The 23,864-nt window shown below is 44.9% G+C and overlaps 1 protein-coding gene across 5 annotated transcripts in view; it reads left to right on the forward strand.

Annotated features, from left to right (window-relative positions):
- Window positions 1-23,864, forward strand: part of LOC126284759 (glucose-6-phosphate exchanger SLC37A2) — a 200,549-nt gene that overhangs the window by 41,522 nt on the left and 135,163 nt on the right. Inside the window, exon 1 of one of the 5 annotated variants that reach the window (XM_049983906.1) lies at window positions 22,064-22,149. The exons of the other annotated variants lie outside the window; for them this stretch is intronic. Within the exon in view, the coding sequence (XP_049839863.1) occupies window positions 22,097-22,149 (53 nt within the window). The 5' untranslated portion in view covers window positions 22,064-22,096. Of the gene's footprint in view, window positions 1-22,063; window positions 22,150-23,864 lie in introns of those variants that run through there. 5 annotated transcript variants of the gene reach the window in all.

Here is a 23,864-nt window from a genome sequence, read left to right on the forward strand (position 1 = left end):
AATTCAGCAATCAAACAGATTGTCCGCAGCTCGTGGTCGTGCGGTAGCGTTCTCGCTTCCCGCGCCAGGGTTCCCGGGTTCGATTCCCAGCGACATCAGGGATGTTCTCTGCCTCGTGATGACTGGGTGTTGTTTAATGCCCTTAAGTTAGTTAGGTTTAAGTAGTTCTAAGTTCTAGAAGACTGATGACCATAGATGTTAAGTTCCATAGTGCTCAGAGCCGTTTGAACCATTTTTTAGCCATAGTGCTCAGAGCCAATCAAACAGATTATCGACTGGCAATGATAGCTGAGAAAATAGGAAAAACGTCACCTATGAGAAGACGAACATCAGTAATGTATCAGGATTGATGATTTTAAACCAAGAGAAGATTAACAGTGTGAAGAAAATTAGATACCTACGTGAGGCAATCCAACAGAAAGGTTTAGAACAGGAAGCGTTCAATGTTAGGGTCTGCAAATTCCAACGAGCATATCACCTGACAAAAAACTTCTGCAGTAAGAAGTCGCTGAGCATTGGAGCCGCGTTAACACGCTACGGCACGGTCGTCAAGCCAGAAGGATTTTATGCTTTGGAGACTTTGGCTATGAACAGACGGGGATTAGTCGAAATGTTAGTAAAAAGAAACACAGCGCATTAAGGAAGATTTTAGACAGGGACGGATTAATGGGTACAAATATTTGAGATGAAACGAAGAACTATAAAGAAAGACAGAACCAGTAACATCATCGATTAAAAAGAAAAGGTTAATGTTCTACGGGAACATCTTCAGGATGTGTAGCAAAGAAATGTGGACTTTCACGAGACCAAAGGTAAAAAGATTGCACATGAACCGACAGACATAAAGTGAATTGTGAATTTAATAAAATAGCAGGTTACTGCAGGGACCTTCTGACTAGCGGTAAATACACACGTTTACTGAAATGGTATAAAGATAGCAGTTGAAAAGTACCATCTAAAAGTGCAGGTTTATGAAAAACACTTATATGGTAAAAACAAAATATTAAGGATATGACACTGATGTATACCGTAGTAGGTGGTGCACACTACTTATGAATGGACATGCCCAGATAGCCAAAGACCAATGGAACTTCATTAGTCTTCTAAACAAACCCGGTAACACTTTCTTAGAAAGTACGAGCCGTATCGTTTATGCTAACCATAGTCACAGACGTACACTGGTCTATCCTAACAGGACATCACTGATGTAGCCGGGAAATGTTCGTACGTGGACTTAGGTTGTGACCCAGGCACTGTGAACTCCCAATGTTGAAAATCTTGAGAGCGGCCAGGTGGTGTACTACAAAGCCATCCCACAGAAGGGTACTGGGAAAGCGTGGTCGTGGCGTGTCACTCGTGGAGCTGAGGTAGTTTCGATAGCAGCAGTAATGTGGTACCTGTTCCATAGTGGCTCCTGGAGTTGTGATCTCCCTCACTGCGTTACTGGCGGCAAGCCTGCATACACCACTGTAAGTTTCTTGGCTGGGCCATAGGTGACAGCCAAGAGTACAGCGTCTCTCTTTCCTGAGAATCAGATGGTGGAGCCATCTTGCTGTGTGGTTGGTGGCTCTGACACAGGTGACATCCAAGGATATGGCATATTTTCTAAGAATGAGATGGTGGAGCCATCTTGCTGTGTGATTGGTGGCTCTGACGTAGGTGACATCCCAGGATATGGCATCATTCTTTCTATCTACATCTACATCCATACTTCGCTAGCAACCTGACGGTGTGTGGCGGAGGGTACCTCTATCGGTTCTCCCTTCTATTCCAGTCTCGTATTGTTCGTGGAAAGTAGGATTGTCGGTATGCCTCTGTGTGGGCTCTAATCTCTCTGATTTTATCCTCATGGACTCTTCGCGAGATGTACGTAGGAGGGAGCAATATACTGATTGACTCCTCGGTGAAGGTACGTTCTCGAAACTTCAACAAAAGCCCGTACCGAGCTACTGAGCGTCTCTCCTGCAGAGTCTTCCACTGGAGTTTATCTATCATCTCCGTAACGCTTTCGCGATTACTGAATGATCCTGTAACGAATCGCGCTGCTCTCCGTTGGATCTTCTCTATCTCTTCTATCAACCCTATCTGGTACGGATCCCACACTGCTGAGCAGTATTCAAGCAGTGGGCGAACAAGCGTACCGTAACCTACTTCCTTTGTTTTCGGATTGCATTTCCTTAGGATTCTTCCAATGAATCTCAGTTTGGCATCTGCTTTACCGACGATCAACTTTATATGATCATTCCATTTTAAATCACTCCTAATGCGAACTCCCAGATAATTTATGGAATTAACTGCTTCCAGTTGCTAACCTGTTATATTGTAGCTAAATGATAAGGGATCTTTCTTTCTATGCATTCGTAGCACATTACACTTGTGTATATTGAGATTCAATTGCCATTCCGTGCACCATGCGTCAATTCGCTGCAGATCCTCCTGCATTTCAGTACAATTTTCCATTGTTACAACCTCTCGATATACCACAGCATCATCCTCAAAAATCCTCAGTGAGCTTCCGATGTCATCCACAAGGTCATTTATGTATATTGTGAATAGCAACGCTCCTACGACACTCCCCTATGGCACACCTGAAATCACTCTTACTTCGTAAGACTTCTCTCCATTGAGAATGACATGCTGCGTTCTGTTATCTAGGAACACTTCAATCCAATCACACAATTGGTCTGATAGTCCATATGCTCTTACTTTGTTCATGATACGACTGTGGGGAACTGTATCGAACGGCTTGCGGAGTCAAAAAACACGGCATCTACCTGGGAACCTGTGTCTGTGGCCCTCTGAGTCTCGTGGACGAATAGCGCGAGATGGGTTTCACACGATCGGCTTTTTCGAAACCCATGCTGATTCCTATAGAGTAGATTTCTAGTCTCCAGAAAAGTCATTATACCTGAACATAATACGTGTTCCAAAATTATACAACTGATCGACGATAGAGATATAAGTCTATAGTTCTGCACATCTGTTCGACGTCCCTTCTTGAAAACGGGGATGACCTGTGCCCTTTTCCAGTCCTTTGGAATGCTTCGCTCTTCTAGAGACCTACGGTACACTGCTGCAAGAAGGACAAGTTCCTTCGCGTACTCTGTGTAAAATCGAACTTGTATCCCATCAGGTCCAGCGGCCTTTCCTCTTTTGAGCGATTTTAATTGTTTCTCTATCCCTCTGTCGTCTATTTCGATATCTCCCACTTTGTTCCTACGGAACTGATGGCAGTATCACCTCGGTGTGAGGTCAGCGAATGCCATGTAGTTGACAGGATACCATATCCCTTCTTTCATGAGGGACAGATGGCGGAAAAGAAGCACCTCCTGAAGGGAGGAGGTGTCCTGGAGGATCTAGGAATGGTTGGTAGTGGTGGTAGAGACCACGAGCTGTTAGCAGGTGTCGAAGGCAGACGGTGATAAGGCGTCCGTGAAGACAGAGAGATCTGCCTGATTGAGAACAGGGAGTAGCGAACCTGGAAAACAAAGGAGATGGCGTACTGAACTGTCGAAGTTGGTGTGACCTGGTATGGTCAGGCTTTGCAATGGAGCCTCCAAGATTAAGAACTAGATTGCCAGGAAAGCGCAGATAGTGTCCCGTGGAAGGCGTCCAGTTGAGGAAGCAAAAGACACTCTGCGCGGGGCAGAGGGCCCTTGAGGTCACAGCAGACAACCACGACCAGAGACTCCAGGGGCAACGAACAGGCTGGAGTGGCACATGATGGGTCTTGCCATACGACGTGAAGTCGCCTGTCACAGAAGTAAGCAAGAGCATGAGATGATGGTGACCCACACTCGGAAAAGAAGCAGCCTGGGAGAGGAAGGAGAGCACTGAGGATGTGATCTGACAGTCAGTGACAGGTGCAAAGGAACTCGTTACCAAGCGCGACATGCCAGCAGTGGACAAGCCGAGGTCAGCAAAGTCGGAAGAGCGCAGGGCGATACTATTGTCAGATGGAGAGGGTGAATTAATGGATTGGATGGGTGCCGAGAGCAGAGGAAACAAGCGGGAGGGTCGCATGGAGGTGGGCGTTGGTTGGGCTGGTGGAGGAGGCACCGATAGCGCTGCGGCTGGTGGCACTGGAGGCAGTGACGCTGGAGCGAGTGGTACCTGAGCTGGTACCTGAAGAGGCACTGGACCTTGAGGTGTCAGTACAGGAGGCAGAAGTACTGGAGGCAGAGGGTGGAGGAGGGCGGTGGTTGCGCTGGTGGAGGAGGCACCGATAGCGCTGCGGCTGGTGGCACTGGAGGCAGTGACGCTGGAGCGAGTGGTACCTGAGCTGGTACCTGAAGAGGCACTGGACCTTGAGGTGTCAGTACAGGAGTCAGAAGTACTGGAGGCAGAGAGTGGAGGAGGGCGGTGGTTGGGCTGGTGGAGGAGGCACCGATAGCGCTGGGGATGGTGGCACTGGAGGCAGGGTCGCTGGAGCGAGAGATGCCTGAGCTGGTACCTGAAGTGGCACTGGACCCTAAGGTGTCAGTACAGGAGACAGAAGTACCGGAGGCAGAGGGTGGAGGAGGGCGGTGGTTGGGCTAGTGGAGGAGGCACCGATAGCGCTGGGGATGGTGGCACTGGAGGCAGTGACGTTGGAGCGAGTGGTACCTGAGCTGGTACCTGAAGATGCACTGGACCCTAAGGTGTCAGTACAAAAAGGCAGAAGTACTGGAGGCAGAGGGCCCAGAGTGGGCTGGGAAACAATCGTCTTGAAGTGCAGAGGCCTTGAGGCAGTGGTTCAGCCTTTGCAATGAAGGATGGCCATGAATCCAAGACGTCATTAAACTCTTGAGGAGGTGGGGGCATTGTCGTCCAAGCTGGGAGCTGGGGCAACATAAAACAAGCTTGGAGGCGTTTGAGACAGAAGCTGGGCCAACATGTGTACCGCTTGTACTGGTTCTGGCATTCAAGACTGACTGTAGGTGAACCAATTGTTAAACACTATAGAGCAACTGTGGATTTATTGCCCCGTAACTGTGAAATCTGATTTAATGACAGTTCCAGCATTAGGTTGGTCATGAAGGCTAGCGACTACAACCACACAAGAATCCTTATTTATTCACTCTTCAAACAAATGTTAAACTTGTATCACAGTTTCACGAGCAATAAAGAGTTTCCAAACATTCGCAGGCGAAACGAACAGAATCTGAATTTTCTGAGTTGATAGCACAAGCATCTATCTTTTAAGTACTTCAAAACACTGGCAACAAAATCAAATAATTTTCATCATCCACTAGACAGAAACAAGGCAAATAAGCAAAGAAAGTGATATGAAATCACTGTATATTATATAGCAAGAAGCGTGCAGACAAATGTGAGAATTTAGTCACACTGACCTGATAGCAAGAAGTAAGTGACTTGCAATTCACACGAAGTTCTGTCTCCCACAGGAAAATGGATTAATACAGAATTTTATAGCAGGAAATAGCTATGACTACTGTCAATCCAAGATCAAACAGTTACTGAAAACACCAATAAGTCACAATTCCCTAGAACGTACAGTACTTAAGATAACCACACAAACCATGCCAAGTAAACAGCAACAAAAACTGTTCGTGTTCGTATTGTGGGGCAGCAACCAACTACAAATAGTGCATGGAGAGGGCGTGAAACAGCAAATGAAGCGAGACGCTATACTGGTTGAGCACGAGTCGCTGGAGACGCAATCCTGGAAGCAATAATCCCCGTCAGCTACTGACGAGACCACTGCCGAAACGTTTTACCCTTATCACCAACTCACGAGACGAGAAAGTTGCAGAGAAGTAATACCCTTTTTGCAAATTGATGTATCCTGTAGTGCACAATATAAATTTTATTAATCTGTTGAACAAATAAAGTAACAGTTTCTTAGAAGGTATGAACTGCATCGTTTACGCTGGCTGCAGTCACTGACGTTGCCCTGGTCCGTCCTAATAAGATGCCACTGACGGAACCGGGAAATGTCTGTATGTAGCAATAGTCCAAGACTGAGGCACTCATGATGATTCGGTAGTTTCGAGTGGCATTCAAGACAGTGATGACTGATCGGTGGACCATGGCCGTAGCCAGCATAGAACACAGAGTGTACTCTGTGCTCGGCGAATGGAACACTGATTAAGGGACTGCTTGGTGCATTTGGCGTTAAGCACGGACAACCGTGAACCGTGAACTCCCAATATTAACTGCCTTGCGAGCGGCCCGGTGCCATCCTATAAATTCCATCCAGCAGAAGGACACAGGAAAAGTATGGTGGTGACACTCGACCTACAAAGGCACGATAGCGTCGACGATAATATTATGAGCATAGCGACATCTGGTATCATAGTAGCTGCTGGATGCGTGATCTCCTATGGTTGCGTTGCTAATGTGCTGGAAGGGCGGCAACCCGCGGTACACTGGTATTCTGCTGGTAGTTGCTCTGTAGGCGACAGCTAAGAGCACAGCAGATACAATAACGTTAGTATCGGTGATTTAACACTGCAGTCCAGCATTGCTTACAACCAGGTTAAATACACTTTTGCTATGACTGCTAGCATAGTTCCAAGAGGTTCATTTTAACTATAGCTGCATCCTGATGGACTTGTACACTACTGTGCATAAAAATTGCTACACCAAGAAGAAATGCAGATCATAAACGGGTATTCAAAAATGGTTCAAATGGCTCTGAGCACTATGGGACTTAACATCTGTGGTCATCAGTCCCCTAGAACTTAGAACTACTTAAACCTAACTAACCTAAGGACTTCACACACATCCATGCCCGAGGCAGGATTCGAACCTGCGACCGTAGCAGTCGCGCGGAAACGGGTATTCATTGGACAAATATATTATACTAGAATTGACATGAGATTACATTTTCACACGATTTGGGTGCATAGATCCTGAGAAATCAGTACCCATAACAACCACCTCTGGCCGTAATAACGGCCTTGATACGCCTGGGCAATAAGTCAAACAGAGCTTGGATGGCGTGTACAGGCACAGCTGTCCATGCAGCTTCAACACTATACCACAGTTCATCAAGAGTAGTGACTGGCGTATTGTGACGAGCCAGTTGCTCGGACACCATTGACCAGATGTTTTCAATTGGTGAGAGATCTGTAGAATGTGCTGGACAGGGCAGCAGTCGAACATTTTCTGTATCCAGAAAGGCCCGTAGAGGACCTGCAACATGCGGTCGTGCATTATCCCGCTGAAATGTAGAGATTCGCAGGGATCGAATGAAGGGTAGAGCCACGGGTCGGAACACATCTGAAATGTAACGTCCACTGTTCAAAGTGCCGGCAATGCGAACAAGAGGTGATTGAGACGTGTAACCAATGGCACCGCATACCATCACGCCGGGTGATACGCCAGTATGGCGATGACGAATACACGCTTCCAGTGTGCGTTCACCGCGATGTCGCCAAACACGGATGCGACCATCATGATGCTGTAAACAGAACCTGGATTCATCCGAAAAAAATGACGTTTTGCCATTCGTGCAGCCAGGTTCGTCGTTGAGTTCACCATCGCAGGCGCTCCTGTCTGTGCTGCAGCGTCAAGGGTAACCGTAGCCATGGTCTCCGAGCTGATAGCCCATGCTGCTGCAAACGTCGTCGAACTGTTCGTGCAGATGGTTGTTGTGTTGCAAATGTCCCCATCTGTTGACTCAGGGATTGAGACGTGACTGCACGATCCATTACAGCCATGCGGATAAGACGCCTGTCATCTCGACTGCTAGTGATACGAGGCCGTTGGGATCCAGCACGGCGTTCCGTATTACCCTCCTGAACCCACCGATTCCATATTTGCTAACAGTCATTGGATCTCGACCAACGCGAGCAGCAATGTCGCGATACGATAAACCACAATCGCGATAGGCTACAATCCGACCTTTATCAAAGTCGCAAACGTGATGGTACGTATTTCTCCTCCTTACACGAGGCATCCCAACTACGTTTCACCAGGCAACGCCCGTCAACTGCTGTTTGTGTATGATAAATCGGTTGTAAACTTTCCTCGTGTTAGCACGTTGTAGGTGTCGAAACCGGCGCCAACCTTGTGTGAATGCTCAAAAAAGCTAATCATTTGCAGATCACAGCATCTTATTCCTGACGGTTAAATTTCGCGTCTGTAGGACGTCATCTTCGTAGTGTAGCAATTTTAATGGCCAGTAGTGTAATATAAAAAAACTCATTGTTAATACCAGGGTTGGTCTGAAGGGGGCAGAATGAGAATGCCTGTGGGTAGTTCTACTTTCAGATAGTACAGCTGTTGTAAAAATGGTCGTCTGTTTCTTTCCAGCTTCGTGCACGCAAACTGAATTTGCTTAAGGTCAACTTCTCTGGGAATGATATAGCCACAATGTGGATTTCGATTCATTCCAGTCTACATCTACATCTAAACTCCGCAAGTTATTGCGTATGGCATAAAGTACCTCGTGTAACAGTATCACTTGCCCTTTTCCTGTTCCAGTTCCGAATTGCGTTCGGGAAGAACGATTGTTGGCAGTCCTGCATTTGAGCTTAAATATCTCTGATTTACCTTCATGCTTTCGTGAGATATATAGAAAAGAGGGCAATATATCTGTTGAATATTTTAGAAAGTTATGCTCTCGAGATTTTAATAGTAAACCAACCGTAATGCACAGTGTCTCTCTCTTAGCATCTGCCACTGTATTTGGATAAACATCTCTGTGTCGCTTTCTTGCATACTAAACGACCTCGCGACGAAATGCACTGCTCTTCTTTGGATCCCTTCTCTGTTCACTGTATCAACCTTACCTGGTAACGGAACTTATTAAGTAGGAATTAGTGGACAGTTTGTTTTTATCTTCAAGCACCTACCATTTACGGTTTTTCCGCATCTCCATGACGCTCTTCCAAAAACCGATATCAATCAGGTTTCTGTGAACAGTACAGCACAACTTCTGCGTTCATAAAGATAACAGATAAACTGAAGCTTGTCATGGATGCACAAGGAGATACTATCATGTGCTTCTTACACTTCAGCAAAGGCTATGACACTGTCGTCTTCAACCGTCTAATTGCGAAACTTAACAGCCTAAATTTATCGCCGGGTTCACTGCAATGATTTCGCTCACACCTGACGTCTCGTCAGCAACGCGTCATGTCTGGGACCATAAAGTCACAATGGAGGTAAGAGTATCAGGTGTCCCCCAGGGTTCAGATTTAGGTCCTATACGCTTTTCATTGTGTGTCAACGCTGTATCATCAGTTTTGTCCTGCTGAAGATACCCTCAAATCTTGAATATATAGACGAACCTAAATGCTTAATACCACCTCTAAATTTCAGGTAAACTTACGAGCCGAACTACCACACATCACTCAACCGCCGCCATCTTGTGGAATTGGAATTTTGTGGTAAGGTCTTATGGGACCAAACTGCTGAGGTCATCGGTCCCTAAGCTTACACATTATTTAATCTGACTTAAACTAACTTACGCTAAGGACGAGTGTACCTAAGAGCAAAGCGAGTGAACATGAAGACAGCTGCCGAGAATCTCAGTATTGGCCTGTGTGCACTATCAAAATGGACGCAGGATATACGGGTAAAGCCAAATCATCCAAAACCCAAGCTGCACTGGTTGGTCATTTTACTCTCATTAGCCAGAATTATCGGGTCTCCCTTCTGTCTTAGCCCTAAATGGGACACACACCAACTTCTTTCTTTCAGCAAAGAGCCTAGGAGTAATGATATATGAAAATCTAAAGTGGATTGAGCACGTAACTACAGTGTGCAAGAAGGCAACAGAATATCTCGAAGCCCTATAAAAATATAAATAGCTCCACTTCCAATTATTAATTACAGAAATGTTATCCTGCAAGAGCTTTATCGGAAAGGTCACGGCGCCTGCAACTGGTTAAGAATGCCTGTGCTCCTTGTATTCGTGATGTTCTACCATGATCACATTTTACTATCATATGTTTCGTAGACAAGCGCGGGGATTTCCATACCCTCTGTCTTCTCCACTGTCTGTCCCCCGTATCTCTCGTCGGCCTTAACGCTCTTGTCTGCACAACACGGCAGAAACAACCGTTTTTATCAGAGCAACATCCTTTCTGTCCCCCTCCATCGTTTAGCCACTTTCTTGAAGTCAGTTTCAGTGGCAGCAACCCAACTCTGGAATAACCTGCGGCAGTATATTAGAGAACAGAATAACATCTCCGGCTTCAGAAGACAGTTAATGACATATCTACTGAAGCAACAATAATGATTGCTTAAAAGACATCATAGTCGCCGTTGACTGTTTGAAATATTTATTATTACGATTGCAATTTCGGCCTTAGGGCCATTTTCAAGTAACACTGCAACAGTTACATTCTGTCAGAATATGAGACTATCTTAAATGAGTACATGTTGTCGTCAAAATGTAGCCTTTTGATTGCGAGAGCCCCACAAGAATTCTATACTGTAGACTTTCAACGCCTTGTCGAAAGATGGGATAAGTTTTTAAGTTTACTAGGAGAGTATGCTGAAAAGGAAAATAATTTCCAGGGTGGTACACACGAGTCTGATATCTCTGTCCCAGATAGCAATAGCAACTTATTTATTGACTCATCCTCTTATTTCGTCTTCTGATTTTTACATTTATTTACGACTTTGCAGAATTTTACACCGGAAGTTTTTAAGACAGCTACTGTAAAACGTCATAAGAAACAATGTGCACGGCGAGTAAATAAATGTAAACATCTGAAAATGAGGTGAACATAAAATCAACTTACTCTCAAAATGCATGTTTTGAGGCATAATTTGTAGGTGTGCCGTGTCATTCATACTGCTGCGTTACCCGATAAATATAAATGTCACAACGTTGTAGTTTTGACTTTGTGCACCAGGTGCGCTGCTGTCGCGTCACGTGACAAGGTAGCCAGTGAGCTTAAGTAGGTAAGTGAATCAATCCCGCGGATCATCAATGGTTGCCCATGCGTGTTTTACTCGATGCACAGTTTTCATAGTAGACTATTTAAATTTCCTAGTTAAAAGTCCTTAATACAAACATTGTTAAAGCGCGTAAATGCAAGACATTTATTCCGAGCATTCCTAGGTCACTCCAGAGTAATGTCCACTATAAGTGCGTTCAGTTTAAAAGAGCGATTTTACAACATAGTCGCCAAACGAGGAAAGCAGTTTAAATGTTAAGGGTGCGATACCACAATGTATCGTCACAGAATTATCCTCGAACTCGACAGCCAGGCTCCTATCGAACCTGGGACAACAGTAAGTGTTGTAAAACGACCTCTGATGTATTAACAATCGCGGCGGGTATGGGGGACATAACTAGAGCAACGGTCACAAATTCCTAACTGAAATTCATTCCAATTCTCATTTAGCTCCATGACTCTCGCCACACAAACGAGCCTGTGCGTCCAGGTGAGATTCCTGTTGTGTGGATGGCAACGCAGTCGAAGTTGCAGGCTAAACTAAAGTAAAATTAACATCACCTTAGCTGTCGAACTGGTTCTAAGTACGCTACCTCAATCTTAAGGAAAATATGAGCAACAAATCGTTATCGCCAGGATGGCAATACTGACGACGTATTTGGTCTTCTCCGAAACGCTTCGTTTGATATGATATCTGGACAGTGTGTCAGCGCGTTGAAATACCAGAGGCAGTTGCGATATCAGATATATAGTTTCGTTAACTAGACCTTACAAGGACTGAAACAAAGTTCTACGTCTGCATAACATGCACGAGTTATCTAGACCGTGGGCCAGTCTGCAGCAGGTGGATGAGCGTAGTTCGTTCCATTGTTAGTCCTCCCCTTTCTAGATACACAAAAAATACCGGTGACAGGGGCTCACACAGAAGCGTACAGGCAACCATATTCCCATCCCACCATTTGCCGGTGGCATGGAAATGAGAGGACTAGCAATTGTCCAAGATACCCTCATCCAAGTGCTGCATACTAGCCTGCGGAGCAGGCAGTACATGTGCAAATGTAGGACTTTGTTTCAGCACTTATGGTTAACGAACTCCTATATGTGATATCGCAGCTGTTTCAGGTGTTTAATCGCACAGATACACTGTCGAGATACCACATCAAGCGAAGCATTTCGGAGAAGAGCAAATACGTCATCAGTACAGCGAATCCTGTCCTAATAGCGATTTCCGGCGCTGTCATTCACATCTTGCTGTTAACGAGTTATCAGTAAGTAGCTGTCGCTCTTCTTTGTTTGTCGCTTGCTTAAGGTTGAGGTAGCGTACTTAGACCGACCACAGGGTAAGCTGACGTTTATTTTACTTAAGTTTGGCCTGATTTTGGGCTCTGTCTTATGTTGTTGTAAATACTTCCGTAAACGGATTTTATACTAATTCTGACTTTGACAATGAATTTAGCGGTTCAGAAAGTGAAGAAGTTTGCGATGTTACTTCACTAAAGACTGAAAGTGAAGACAGTTCGTCAGACGGCTGGCAAGTGCTCGCCAGTGTTAAGAGATAAGTATATCTGCTGTGCTCCACTCAGCTTCTCCAAGACTTCAGTTCACAGGAACCCATTATGAAGTATATGGTTCGACTTCATAGCTACACAGACACTAAAATAAATGACTAAGTTTCAGTATACTTGAGTCGAAGTCCAGTGCACCGGCAGACTCCGGATTTTTTAATGACGATCTGAAAAAATATATAACGCATTATTTTGAACTTTATGTCTATACTAGCGGTTGGTTTCGCACAGATAGCGCTAAGAATCTTCAGCTGGATGACTTGCCTGGAGTAGCGGCAATTTTGTTTACAGTTCACTGCGTAGTTCAAATGGCTCTGAGCACTATGACACTTAACTTCTAAGGTCATCAGTCCCCTAGAATTTACAACTACTTAAACCTAACCAACCTAAGGACATCACACACATCCATGTCCGAGGCAGGATTCGAACCTGCGACCGTAGCGGTCGCGCGGTTCCAGACTGTAGCGCCTAGAACCGCACGGCCACCCCGGCCGGCCACTGTGTAGTGTTTTGGTTCAAAGATGACTTAATATCATCACCTTCATATAAATTAACCGACTGAAGAAGCACACGACACTTAAAGACGAAGCCAGCGCCTAAAGACCTGAGCGTTCTGCGCAACCGCTAACCACAATGCGAGCCATGCGCCAAAGGAGTCTGGCCAAGCAGGAGATTTTAATTTATAACGTGCATAGAGGAGAATGTGTAAGTACACGGTTACCCAGAAATGTTGGAACAAACGTCGAGTGGTGTAGAGGGTGTTTTGAAGAATTAATGTAGGATATAAATCCTTTCCGCAAACGTCAACCAACGTAGCGTCGTTGGATGACTTTTCCAGATACGGATTCCTATCCTCGATTTGTTCCTCGAGACACCCTCAATAACCCCTCGAAAACTGTCGCAACATTTCTGCGACGCCCTGTATATAATGGACAGTCAAATGAAAACCGAACATCCACCACAACAGGACGACGGAATGGTTCTATTCAAAAACAATTACCACACACAAGACATTTATTCCATTGGAGGACGAGATGATCAAATCCTGTTTCGTAGAAGGCTGTTGGCTGCTGACAGATCCACAACCGCAGCCATTCTTGCACTTCCTTGTCAGACTGAAATCGAAGCCCATGCATAACTTTCGTCAGGTTGCCAATGACGTGAAAATCACCTGCTGAAAGTTCCACGCTATACAGAGGATGTTGCAGTGTTTCCCAACCAAATTGCGGAGCGTAGCCTTAGTCCAATGGGGAGTGTGACGGGTGAGGTGCATTGCAGTTTCCGTAAATTGTCTTCACAGCGCTGCACCTTGATTGTGATATCACGCTCGAGGAACTCGACGAGCAGAAGAGCCCCAGCAGTTGGGGAAGAAGATCACTATCACCTTACTGGTTAACTGTGTGAATAGCTTTGAATTTCTTTGGCATCTCATCTCCCCTCAGTTTTAGTGGTCATTGGATAGCCCGTCGAGAACTGGTTCAAATGGCTCTGAGCACTATGGGACTTAACTTCTGAGGTTATCAGTCCCCTAAAACTTAGAACTACTTAAACCTAACTAACCTAAGGACATCACACACATCCATGCCCGAGGCAGGATTCGAACCTGCGACCGTAGCAGTCGCACGGTTCCGGACTGCGCGCCTAGAACCGCGAGACCACCGCGGCCGGCGTCGAGAGCTGAACACAGATCAAGGGTGGAAACAAAACAAAAAAAAGAGTAATGAAAGGCGAAAATGAAATAGAAACAGCAAACTGAGCAGGATCAATATGTGCAACACTGTGCAACGCTGAAGCATCGTGGGGTGGTGGTTATATGGTCACGGTGCTCAAATCTTCCTCATGCCCCATTTTTTTTCTTTTGCACAAAATTATGAAGTGGTTGTGCGGACATTGACGTGTCTGTTCGTTGTATTCAAATTTGTGTCTGTGTCGTGAATAAATGTGTTACATGCAGTCTGAACCAAACTTGAAAATAAAAAAATAAAAACTAAAAAAAGCTGTCAGATGTTTTATGAAATGATTTATCTAAAAGTAAACAATAAAACCGATTATGAAACATTCGTCACACCTTTGAATTATGCTCGAATTCATGTGCACCAAATGAGGTGGCACATCACAGCAGACTACGCGAGACCTCCATCATTCACCACACAAACATCCTCCAGTGCTCTTCAAAATTCTAAGTTAAACACTGAACTTGAAGTTCTCAATCGACACGTCATTGGCCGTACACGATTTCGAGAACCATTCAAGGGCGTGTCCAATCTATTTTGTTTCTCGCTTGTGAAAAAATCATTTTACAAATCTTTCGACTGATTGTTTTTTCAAGAACTTTTTTCCCGCCTTCCTATATCTGTTGATACGTGTTAGACCACTGAGGTTGAAGCTATTCCCGCTGTACGTGAGGTGTATGAAGCAAGGGAAATAGTCTGAACGTCAAAAAGAAGGTAATATTCCCAGTCCAAAATATGGCAGGTGCCACCATCAGTTAGTCTCGGTTCAAAAATACTGACACGAAATATCTACAGAAGAATGCAAAGACTGTAACGCACGAACACGCAAAGCGATACTAACGTTATCACGTACCTTACAAGCAGTGCCGCTTGTTAAGGTTGTGAGGTAACGGGCGAGTTGTGGCGCCCTGGAAATACTCTTCCTGGAAATGGAAAAAAGAACACATTGACACCGGTGTGTCAGACCCACCATACTTGCTCCTGACACTGCGAGAGGGCTGTACAAGCAATGATCACACGCGCGGCACAGCGGACACACCAGGAACCGCGGTGTTGGCCGTCGAATGGCGCTAGCTGCGCAGCATTTGTGCACCGCCGCCGTCAGTGTCAGCCAGTTTGCCGTGGCATACGGAGCTCCATCGCAGTCTTTAACACTGGTAGCATGCCGCGACAGCGTGGACGTGAACCGTATGTGCAGTTGACGGACTTTGAGCGAGGGCGTATAGTGGGCATGCGGGAGGCCGGGTGGACGTACCGCCGAATTGCTCAACACATGGGGCGTGAGGTCTCCACAGTACATCGATGTTGTCGCCAGTGGCTTGGCGGAAGGTGCACGTGCCCGTCGACCTGGGACCGGACCGCAGCGACGCAAGGATGCACGCCAAGACCGTAGGATCCTACGCAGTGCCGTAGGGGACCGCACCGCCACTTCCCAGCAAATTAGGGACACTGTTGCTCCTGGGGTATCGGCGAGGACCAATCGCAACCGTCTCCATGAAGCTGGGCTTCGGTCCCGCACACCGTTAGGCCATCTTCCGCTCACGCCCCAACATCGTGCAGCCCGCCTCCAGTGGTGTCGCGACAGGCGTGAATGGAGGGACGAATGGAGACGTGTCGTCTTCAGCGATGAGAGTCGCTTCTGCCTTGGTGCCAATGATGGTCGTATGCGTGTTTGGCGCCGTGCAGGTGAGCGCCACAATCAGGACTGCATACGACCGAGGCACACAGGGCCAACACCCGGCATCATGGTGTGGGGAGCGATCTCCTACACTGGCCGTACACCTCTGGTGATCGTCAACTACCCTGGCCAGCAAGATCTCTGGATCTGTCCCCCATTGAGCATATTTGGGACTGGATGAAGCGTCGTCTCACGCGGTCTGCACATCCAGCACGAACGCTGGTCCAACTGAGGCGCCAGGTGGAAATGGCATGGCAAGCCGTTCCACAGGACTACATCCAGCATCTCTACGATCGTCTCCATGGGAGAATAGCAGCCTGCATTGCTGCGAAAGGTGGATATACACTGTACTAGTGCCGACATTGTGCATGCTCTGTTGCATGTGTCTATGTGCCTGTGGTTCTGTCAGTGTGATCATGTGATGTATCTGACCCCAGGAATGTGTCAATAAAGTTTCCCCTTCCTGGGACAATGAATTCACGGTGTTCTTATTTCAATTTCCAGGAGTATATATATATATATATATATATATATATATATATATATATATATATATATATATATATATATATATATATAGACAGAGAGAGAGAGAGAGAGAGAGAGAGAGAGAGAGAGAGGGGGGGGGGGGGGGGAGAACGATAATAGAAGATGTAGTGTTATGCATTATACAACGTTCTTCATTAAGAAATGGGGTATTTTGGAAAATATTTTGTAAAAAAAAATTAAGAAGTCAAAGGGTTAAAAAAAAATGTCGAAGTAATTCAAGGGCTGGATGTGTTGCTCAATTTGCGAGTACGAGAGTATCGCGGCTATTTTTCATGAGCTTGTATCAGTATCATTGGGGGAGAGGAAACGAAATTTTCGCGGAAAAAGTTTGGCATTTGTGACAGATTGCAGAATGATTACATCTATTCCGAGACATAGCAGAAGCTATGTCTTCCTTCTCCAAGGCATTCATCCCAGCATTCATCATAAGCGACTTACGGAAGTCACGGCCTGGTGGGCAAATGAACCGTGTCCCGTTTGGATGCTCTTCCAAATCTTTAACCGTCTGCGATAGAAGAAAAATCTTTTAAAGGTATTGGAGAAAAATGCCGCGAGAAGTGAATGCTCGTACGTAAAGGCAGATGTTTCTCAAGTCTGCAGGTTGCGATGTTGTATTTGAGCATAAACGGCACCTGTGCAGCGTCAATACATTGTATCTGCTAGTCGTACATGTACACTACTGGCCATTAAAATTGCTACACGACGAAGATGACGTGCGATAGACACGAAATTTAACCGACAGGAAGAGCATGCTGTGATATGCAAATGATTGGCTTTTCAGAGCATTCACACAAGGTTGGTACCGGTGGCGACACCTACAACGTGCTGACGTGAGGAAAGTTTCCAACCGATTTCTCATACACAAACAGCAGTTGACCGCCGTTGCCTGGTGAAACGTTGTTATGATGCCTCGTTAAGGAGGAAAATTGCGTACCATCACGTTTCCGACTTTGATAAAGGTCGGATTGTAGCCCATCGCGATTGCGGTTTATCGTATCGCGACATTGCTGCTCGCGTCGGTCGACATCCAATGACTGTTAGTAGAATATGGAATCGGTGGGTTCAGGAGGCTAATACGGAACGCCGTGCTGGATCCCAACGGCCTCGTACCACTAGCAGTCGAGATGACAGGCGTCTTATCCGCATGGCTGTAACGGATCGTGGAGCCACGTCTCGATCCCTGAGTCAACAGATAGGGACGTTTGTAAGACAACAACCATATGCACGAACGATTCGGCGACGTTTGCAGCAGCATGTACTATCAGCTAGGAGACCAGGGCTGCGGTTACCCTTGACGCTGCATCACAGACAGGAGCGCCTGCGATGGTGTACTCAACGACGAACCTGGGTGCACGAATAACAAAACGTCCTCTTTTTTTCGGATGAATCCAGGTTCTGTTTACAGCATCATGATGGTCGCATCCGTGTTTGGCGACATCGCGGTGAACGCACATTGGAAGCGTGTATTCGTCATCGCCATACTGGCGTATCACCCGGCGTGGTTACACGTCTCGGTCACCTCTTGTTCGCATTGACGGCAGTTTGAACAGTGGACTTTACATTTCAGATGTGTTACGACCCGTGGCTCTGCCCTTCATTCGATCCCTGCGAAACCCTACATTTCAGCGGCATAATGCACGACTGCGTGTTGCAGGTCCTGTATAGGGCTTTCTGGACACAGAAAATATTCGACTGCTGCCCTGTCCAGCACATTCTCCAGATGTCCCACCAATTGAAAACATCTGGTCAATGCTGGCCGAGCAACTGGCTCGTCACAATACACCAGTTAAGTCACTACTCTTGATGAACTGTGGTATCGTGTTGAAGCTGCATCGGCAGCTGTACATGTACACGCCATCCAAGCTCTGTTTGACTCAATGCCCAGGCGTATCGAGGCCGTTATTACTGCCAGAGTATGTTGTTTTGGGTACTGATTTCTCAGGATCTGTGCACCCAAATTGCGTGAAAATGTATTCACATGTCATTTGTAGTATAATATATTTGTCCAGTGAATACCCGTTCATCTGCATTTCTTCTTGGTGTAGCAATTTTAATGGACAGTTGTGTAGTTGTGAGTCCTCTTGTTGGAGATAAGTGGATTTGGACAAGGGCAAATTGTTGTTGTTCGTACGGTGGGTTTATCCGTAATAAAGGTAGCGAAAGTGTTTGGTACTTCAAGAGGCGCTTATCCAAGATTTGTAACGCGTACAGGGAAAGTGGAAAAACATCATCCACTAAGCCATAACGCATACAAAAGTGATAGTGATGGACAGTCATTGACGAGGACGACAGCTGCTAAACTCACTGCGGTACTGAATATCGCACTCGCGAACGCTGTGGGCACCAAAACGGCATACAGGGAGCTCGAGAAGCAGCGAACAGCAGGGCGAACTTGACTTCCAGAACCACTCATCAGTGATGCAAATGCCCGTAACCGGAAATGTGGTGCCGAAGCCATAAAACCTAACGATGGATCTGTGGTTTGTTCAAATGGCTCTGAGCACTATGCGACTTAACTTCTGAGGTCATCAGTCGCCTAGAACTTAAAACTACTGAAACCTAACTAACCTAAGGACATCACACACATCCATGTCCAAGGCAGGATTCGAACCTGTGACAGTAGCGGTCGTTCGGTTCCAGACTGTAGCGCCTAGAACCGCACGGCCACTCCGGCCGCTGGAGCGGTGGTAGAAAGTCATTTGTTGGGATGAGTCTTGCTTCAGCAGATTTCCAACTTCTGGTCGAGTCTACTTCCCAGGAGTGGAACACGGCGGGGGTCCGGTGATGGTTTGGGTAGCCATTTCGTGGTATTTCATAGGTTCCATAGCTACTTTGCAAGTTCGTACTGACGACGATTTTGTCACCATTTTGGCCGATCAGGTCGAAGCCAATGTACAATGTTTTTCTCTGATGCTGATGCTGTATTCTAAGACTACAGGAGCCCTTTTCACACAATCATATAGTCCACTACAGGTTTTGTAAGCACCTCCACTGTCCACCATTGTTGCCAGATATATTAATATTCTTGACGGTTTTTGGTCTACTTGGAAACAGTATGTGTGAGATCGTTATCCATCTGCATAACCGTTACCTTATCACGTTTCCGCAGGAATATAGGTATAAGATGCCATTGAAAACCACACACGAAGAACATATATTTATTCATTCCTCCCACACCAGTTAGGCATGTTAATGGGTTGTGTTTTTGGGGTTTCCGTATTTTTGCCCATACCGTGTAGGTATGTTGAGGACATTGTTGTTGTTGTTGTGGTCTTCAGTCCTGAGACTGGTTTGATGCAGCCCTCCATGCTACTCAATCTTGTGCAAGCTTCTTCATGTCCCAGTACCTACTGCAGCCTACATCATTCTGAATCTGCTTCGTGTATTCATCTCTTGGTCTCCCTCTACGATTTTTACCCTCCACGCTGCAGTCCAGTACCAAATTGGTGATCCCTTGATGCCTCAGAACATGTCCTACCAACCGATCCCTTCTCCTAGTCAAGTTGTGCCACAAATTCCTCTTCTCCCCAATTCTATTCAATACCTCCTCATTAGTTGAGTGATCTACCCACATAATCTTCAGCATTCTTCTGTATCACCACATTTCGAAAGCTTCTATTCTCTTCTTGTCTAAACTATTTATCGTCCATGTTTAACTTCCATACAACGCTACACTCCATACAAATACTTTCAGAAATGACTCCCTGACACTTAAATCAATACTCGATGTTAACAAATTTTTCTTCTTCAGAAACGCTTTCCTTGCCATTGCCAATCTACATTTTATATCCTCTCTACTTCGACCATCATCAGTTATTTTGCTCCCCAAATAGCAAAACTCCTTTACTGCTTTAAGTGTCTCATTTCCTAATCTAATTCCCTCAGCATCACCCGATTTAATTCGACTACATTCCATTATCCTCGTTTTGCTTTTGTTTATGTTCGTCTTATACCCTCCTTTCAAGACACTATCCATTCCGTTCAACTGCTTTCCAAGTCCTTTGCTGTCTCTGACAGAATTACAATGTCATCGGCATCCCTCAAAGTTTTTATTTCTTCTCCATGGATTTTAATACCTATTCCGAACTTTTCTTTTGTTTCCTTTACTGCTTGCTCAATATACAGATTGAATAGCATCGGGGAGAGGCTACAGCCCTGTCTCACTCCCTTCCCAACCAATGCTTCCTTTTCATGTCCCTCGACTCTTATAACTGCCATCTGCCTTCTGTACAAATTGTAAATAGCCTTTCGCTCCCTGTATTTTACCCCTGTATTTTGAAATAGAGTATTCCAGTCAACATTGTCAAAAGCTTTCTCTAAGACTACAAATGCTAGGAACGTAGGTTTGTCTTTCCTTAATCTATTTTCTAAGATAAGTCGTAGGGTCAGTATTGCCTCACGTGTTCCAACTTGCTACGGAATCCAAACTGATCTTCCCCGTGGTCAGTTTTTACCAGTTTTTCCATTCGTCTGTAAAGAATTCGCGTTAGTATTTTGCAGCTGTGATTTATTAAACTGATAGCTCGGTAATTTTCAGATCTGTCAACACCTGCTTTCTTTGGAATTGGAATTACTATATTGTTCTTGAAGTCTAAGGGAATTTCGCATGTCTCATACATCTTGCTCACCAGATGGTAGAGGTTTGTCAGGAGTGGCTCTCCCAAGGCAGTCAGTAGTTCTAATGGAATGTTGTCTACTCCCAGGGCCTTGTTTCGACTTAGGTCTTTCAGTGCTCTGTCAAACTCTTCACGCAGTATCATATCTCCCATTTCACCTTCATCTACCTCCTCTTCCATTTCCATAATATTGTCGTCAAGAACATCGCCCCTGTATAGACCCTCTATATACTCCTTCCACCTTTCTGTTTTCCCTTCTTTGCTTAGAACTGGGTTTCCATCTGAACTCTTGATATTCATGCAAGTGGTTCTCTTTTCTCCAAAGGTCTCTTTAATTTTCCTCGTGAGACATTAATGACCTATTACTCCTATTATGGCCCACCAGATTCTTTTTTGTTTGTTTCAAATATTTGCCCTTCATTATTTTTTAGAAAATCAAACGATTAGTTTTTAATAAATTTAAAGTAAATTGAAGATTATTCTCCAGAGTTTTCCTGCACCTATCTGTGCGTTGTTGTTTAATTGTTTCCTTAGCATTTCTAAGCCGATCTTCACATTGTTTGGGCGTTAATTACTTTCAAAATCCTAAAAAGTCATATTCTTCAAATGCTCTCTAGCCAAATTCATTTGTCGCTTCACACAGAATCTTTATATGATAATAATCAACAAATTCTTCGAGAAAATCGAACAAACTGTACGGCCATTAACTTAAAAATGCATTAGAAAGCAGGTGTCAAATAGAAACAAATTTCAATTGTTTTTAGAACCTTGGACTGTAAATTTGTTCAGAGTCTCGCTCATGGTGGGTTCTGTTGATCAACAGTTCTTCGCTGCACTCTCGTATCCGCGTAGGGGTCTTCCCTGGATCCGTGCTGTTACTGTGCCGTGTGGCTTGTTACCCTTGTTTGTTAGTTATAGCTGTTATGAGGCAGCAGTATTTATCAGCTCGCTCCTGCAGCCGTGTTGGCTCCACGGGATTTTCAAATGCTAGTCATCAGAGTGGCACGATTAACTCCCGGCTAACGGCCGTCTCATACCATAACGACCGCCGCGTGCCGTGATTTTTTACTAGCTCCGTGAGTGCAGTTGTCAAATGGGCCCCGAGGAAAACAGCACGCCGGTGGCAACGTTCCCTGCCCGTCTGAGGTACGTAGCCAGCCGAGTGTCCAATCTGAACGTGGCAGATCCGCTGTTCACGATGTCTGTAAATGGCCTGGCGAAATGGGAAACGCCTTTTCGCTGAGGACACAGCGGGGCCGCATTCACACTGGAGTCTATGGGCTTGCACCATTACAATTTAAAATAAGAGAAAAATCTGTTACTATTGGTCATCCTTCTTTAGCTGACTGCAAAGTAATTAAAAATAATTGCACCAGACGCGTTTCCTTTAATTTGTGAACCATCTTCCGTGGTTATTCTGCAAACTGGATAGTTACATTTGTACATTTTTTTGTTCTTTTACGTTAAAAACAGCTTTTTGCTTGCAGCAGTCTTCTTTTTTCATTGTTTTCTGTTGTATGTTCAATGTCTTTCAAAGTGTTTCTCAACTTCCTTTAGAATCTGTTAGCTGGATCTGATTATACTTTTAAAATTTTATTTTCTCTGCTGAACTCTTGTGTCTTACTGATGTATTGCTCTCTATCCATAAGAACCACGGTGTTTCCTTTATCTGAGTCTGTATTGTTTTAGTTTCCCTAATTTCTTTCATCTGTGCTATTATGTTTTTGATTTCATTACTGACTAGCTCTCTCGTCAGACCAATCTTTACCTCACTCGTTTCAATTGTGTTTTCCTGAGTGAGAACGCTTTCTGATTCAACTATGAGGTTCCCACTGTATTTTTCATCTATTTGTGTGCTGACGTTGTGTTTCAGACCTTTTTCGAGCAGTTTCATTTCTTCTGTATGAAAAAACGTGTCAGTGAGGTTCACAAGTCTTGGATGTTTTTCGTTATAGTGGGTGTAATTTGTGGCTGTGTTGGATGTTTGTTTAGCTTTTAAATTTGCAAGCGTTCTTTTGTGAGTATTTTTCATTTTTTCTATCACTGCATAAGTACGATTTTCAACCTTACTAACAAGATGGGAGAAAACAGCGGTATTATTCAGAACCCTCGTAAGATTAAGATTTGCTTTATTTAGCTCCCATTTTATGGTTTGCTTTTTGGCATAAAGAGACTTGATTTCGTTGTTTATTCAAACGTAATAAAAGAAAAATCGTCGATAGTTTAGTTTGCATAGCCATATTACACAGCACTTATTAAATAAACCAATTATTATTTTTTCCGTCTTGAGCTTACGGTAATTTAAGATCGCTTTTCACCGGAAGCGTTTCGCCTTACAAAGCATCTCTAATGCTCATTGATGTTCTAGCCTCTTGTTTACTTGTTTTGCAGATCAATGAATTTTGCTTAGTTGTTCGCGTAAAATGTCATCGTAATTTTTTCGGCTTTCGTGAATCCACTTTTCCTAATTTTTTCGGCTTCCGTAAATCCACTTTCCTTACGCCGAGAATGAAAGATACGCAAGAGCATCCAGAACAAGCTTTTTTTGTCCGTTGTCCAGCGCCACCCTCTTCATTAAGAAAGGAACATTCAGAGCTTAATGCACCATCGACAACTAGGTCGTTTAGAGACGGGGCATAAATTATGATGTGTGGTATAAGGGGAGATCCTTGGACCCCATAATATGCTGTGGTGTAGATTATATGAGAATTTCATCTGAGATACTTAAGCGTATTTCGTCACATGTATTGCGTATTGCAACACGTAATATACAACTAAGATAGGCACATCCGGAGTCCTGGTGACTGTAGTCACGCCTTGGAGTCTTGCTCTGTTATTGGGTTCGCTTCATACACGTTGAT

The sequence above is a fragment of the Schistocerca gregaria genome, chromosome 8, assembly GCF_023897955.1.
Source record: "Schistocerca gregaria isolate iqSchGreg1 chromosome 8, iqSchGreg1.2, whole genome shotgun sequence".
In the NCBI taxonomy this organism is placed as follows: domain Eukaryota; kingdom Metazoa; phylum Arthropoda; class Insecta; order Orthoptera; family Acrididae; genus Schistocerca; species Schistocerca gregaria.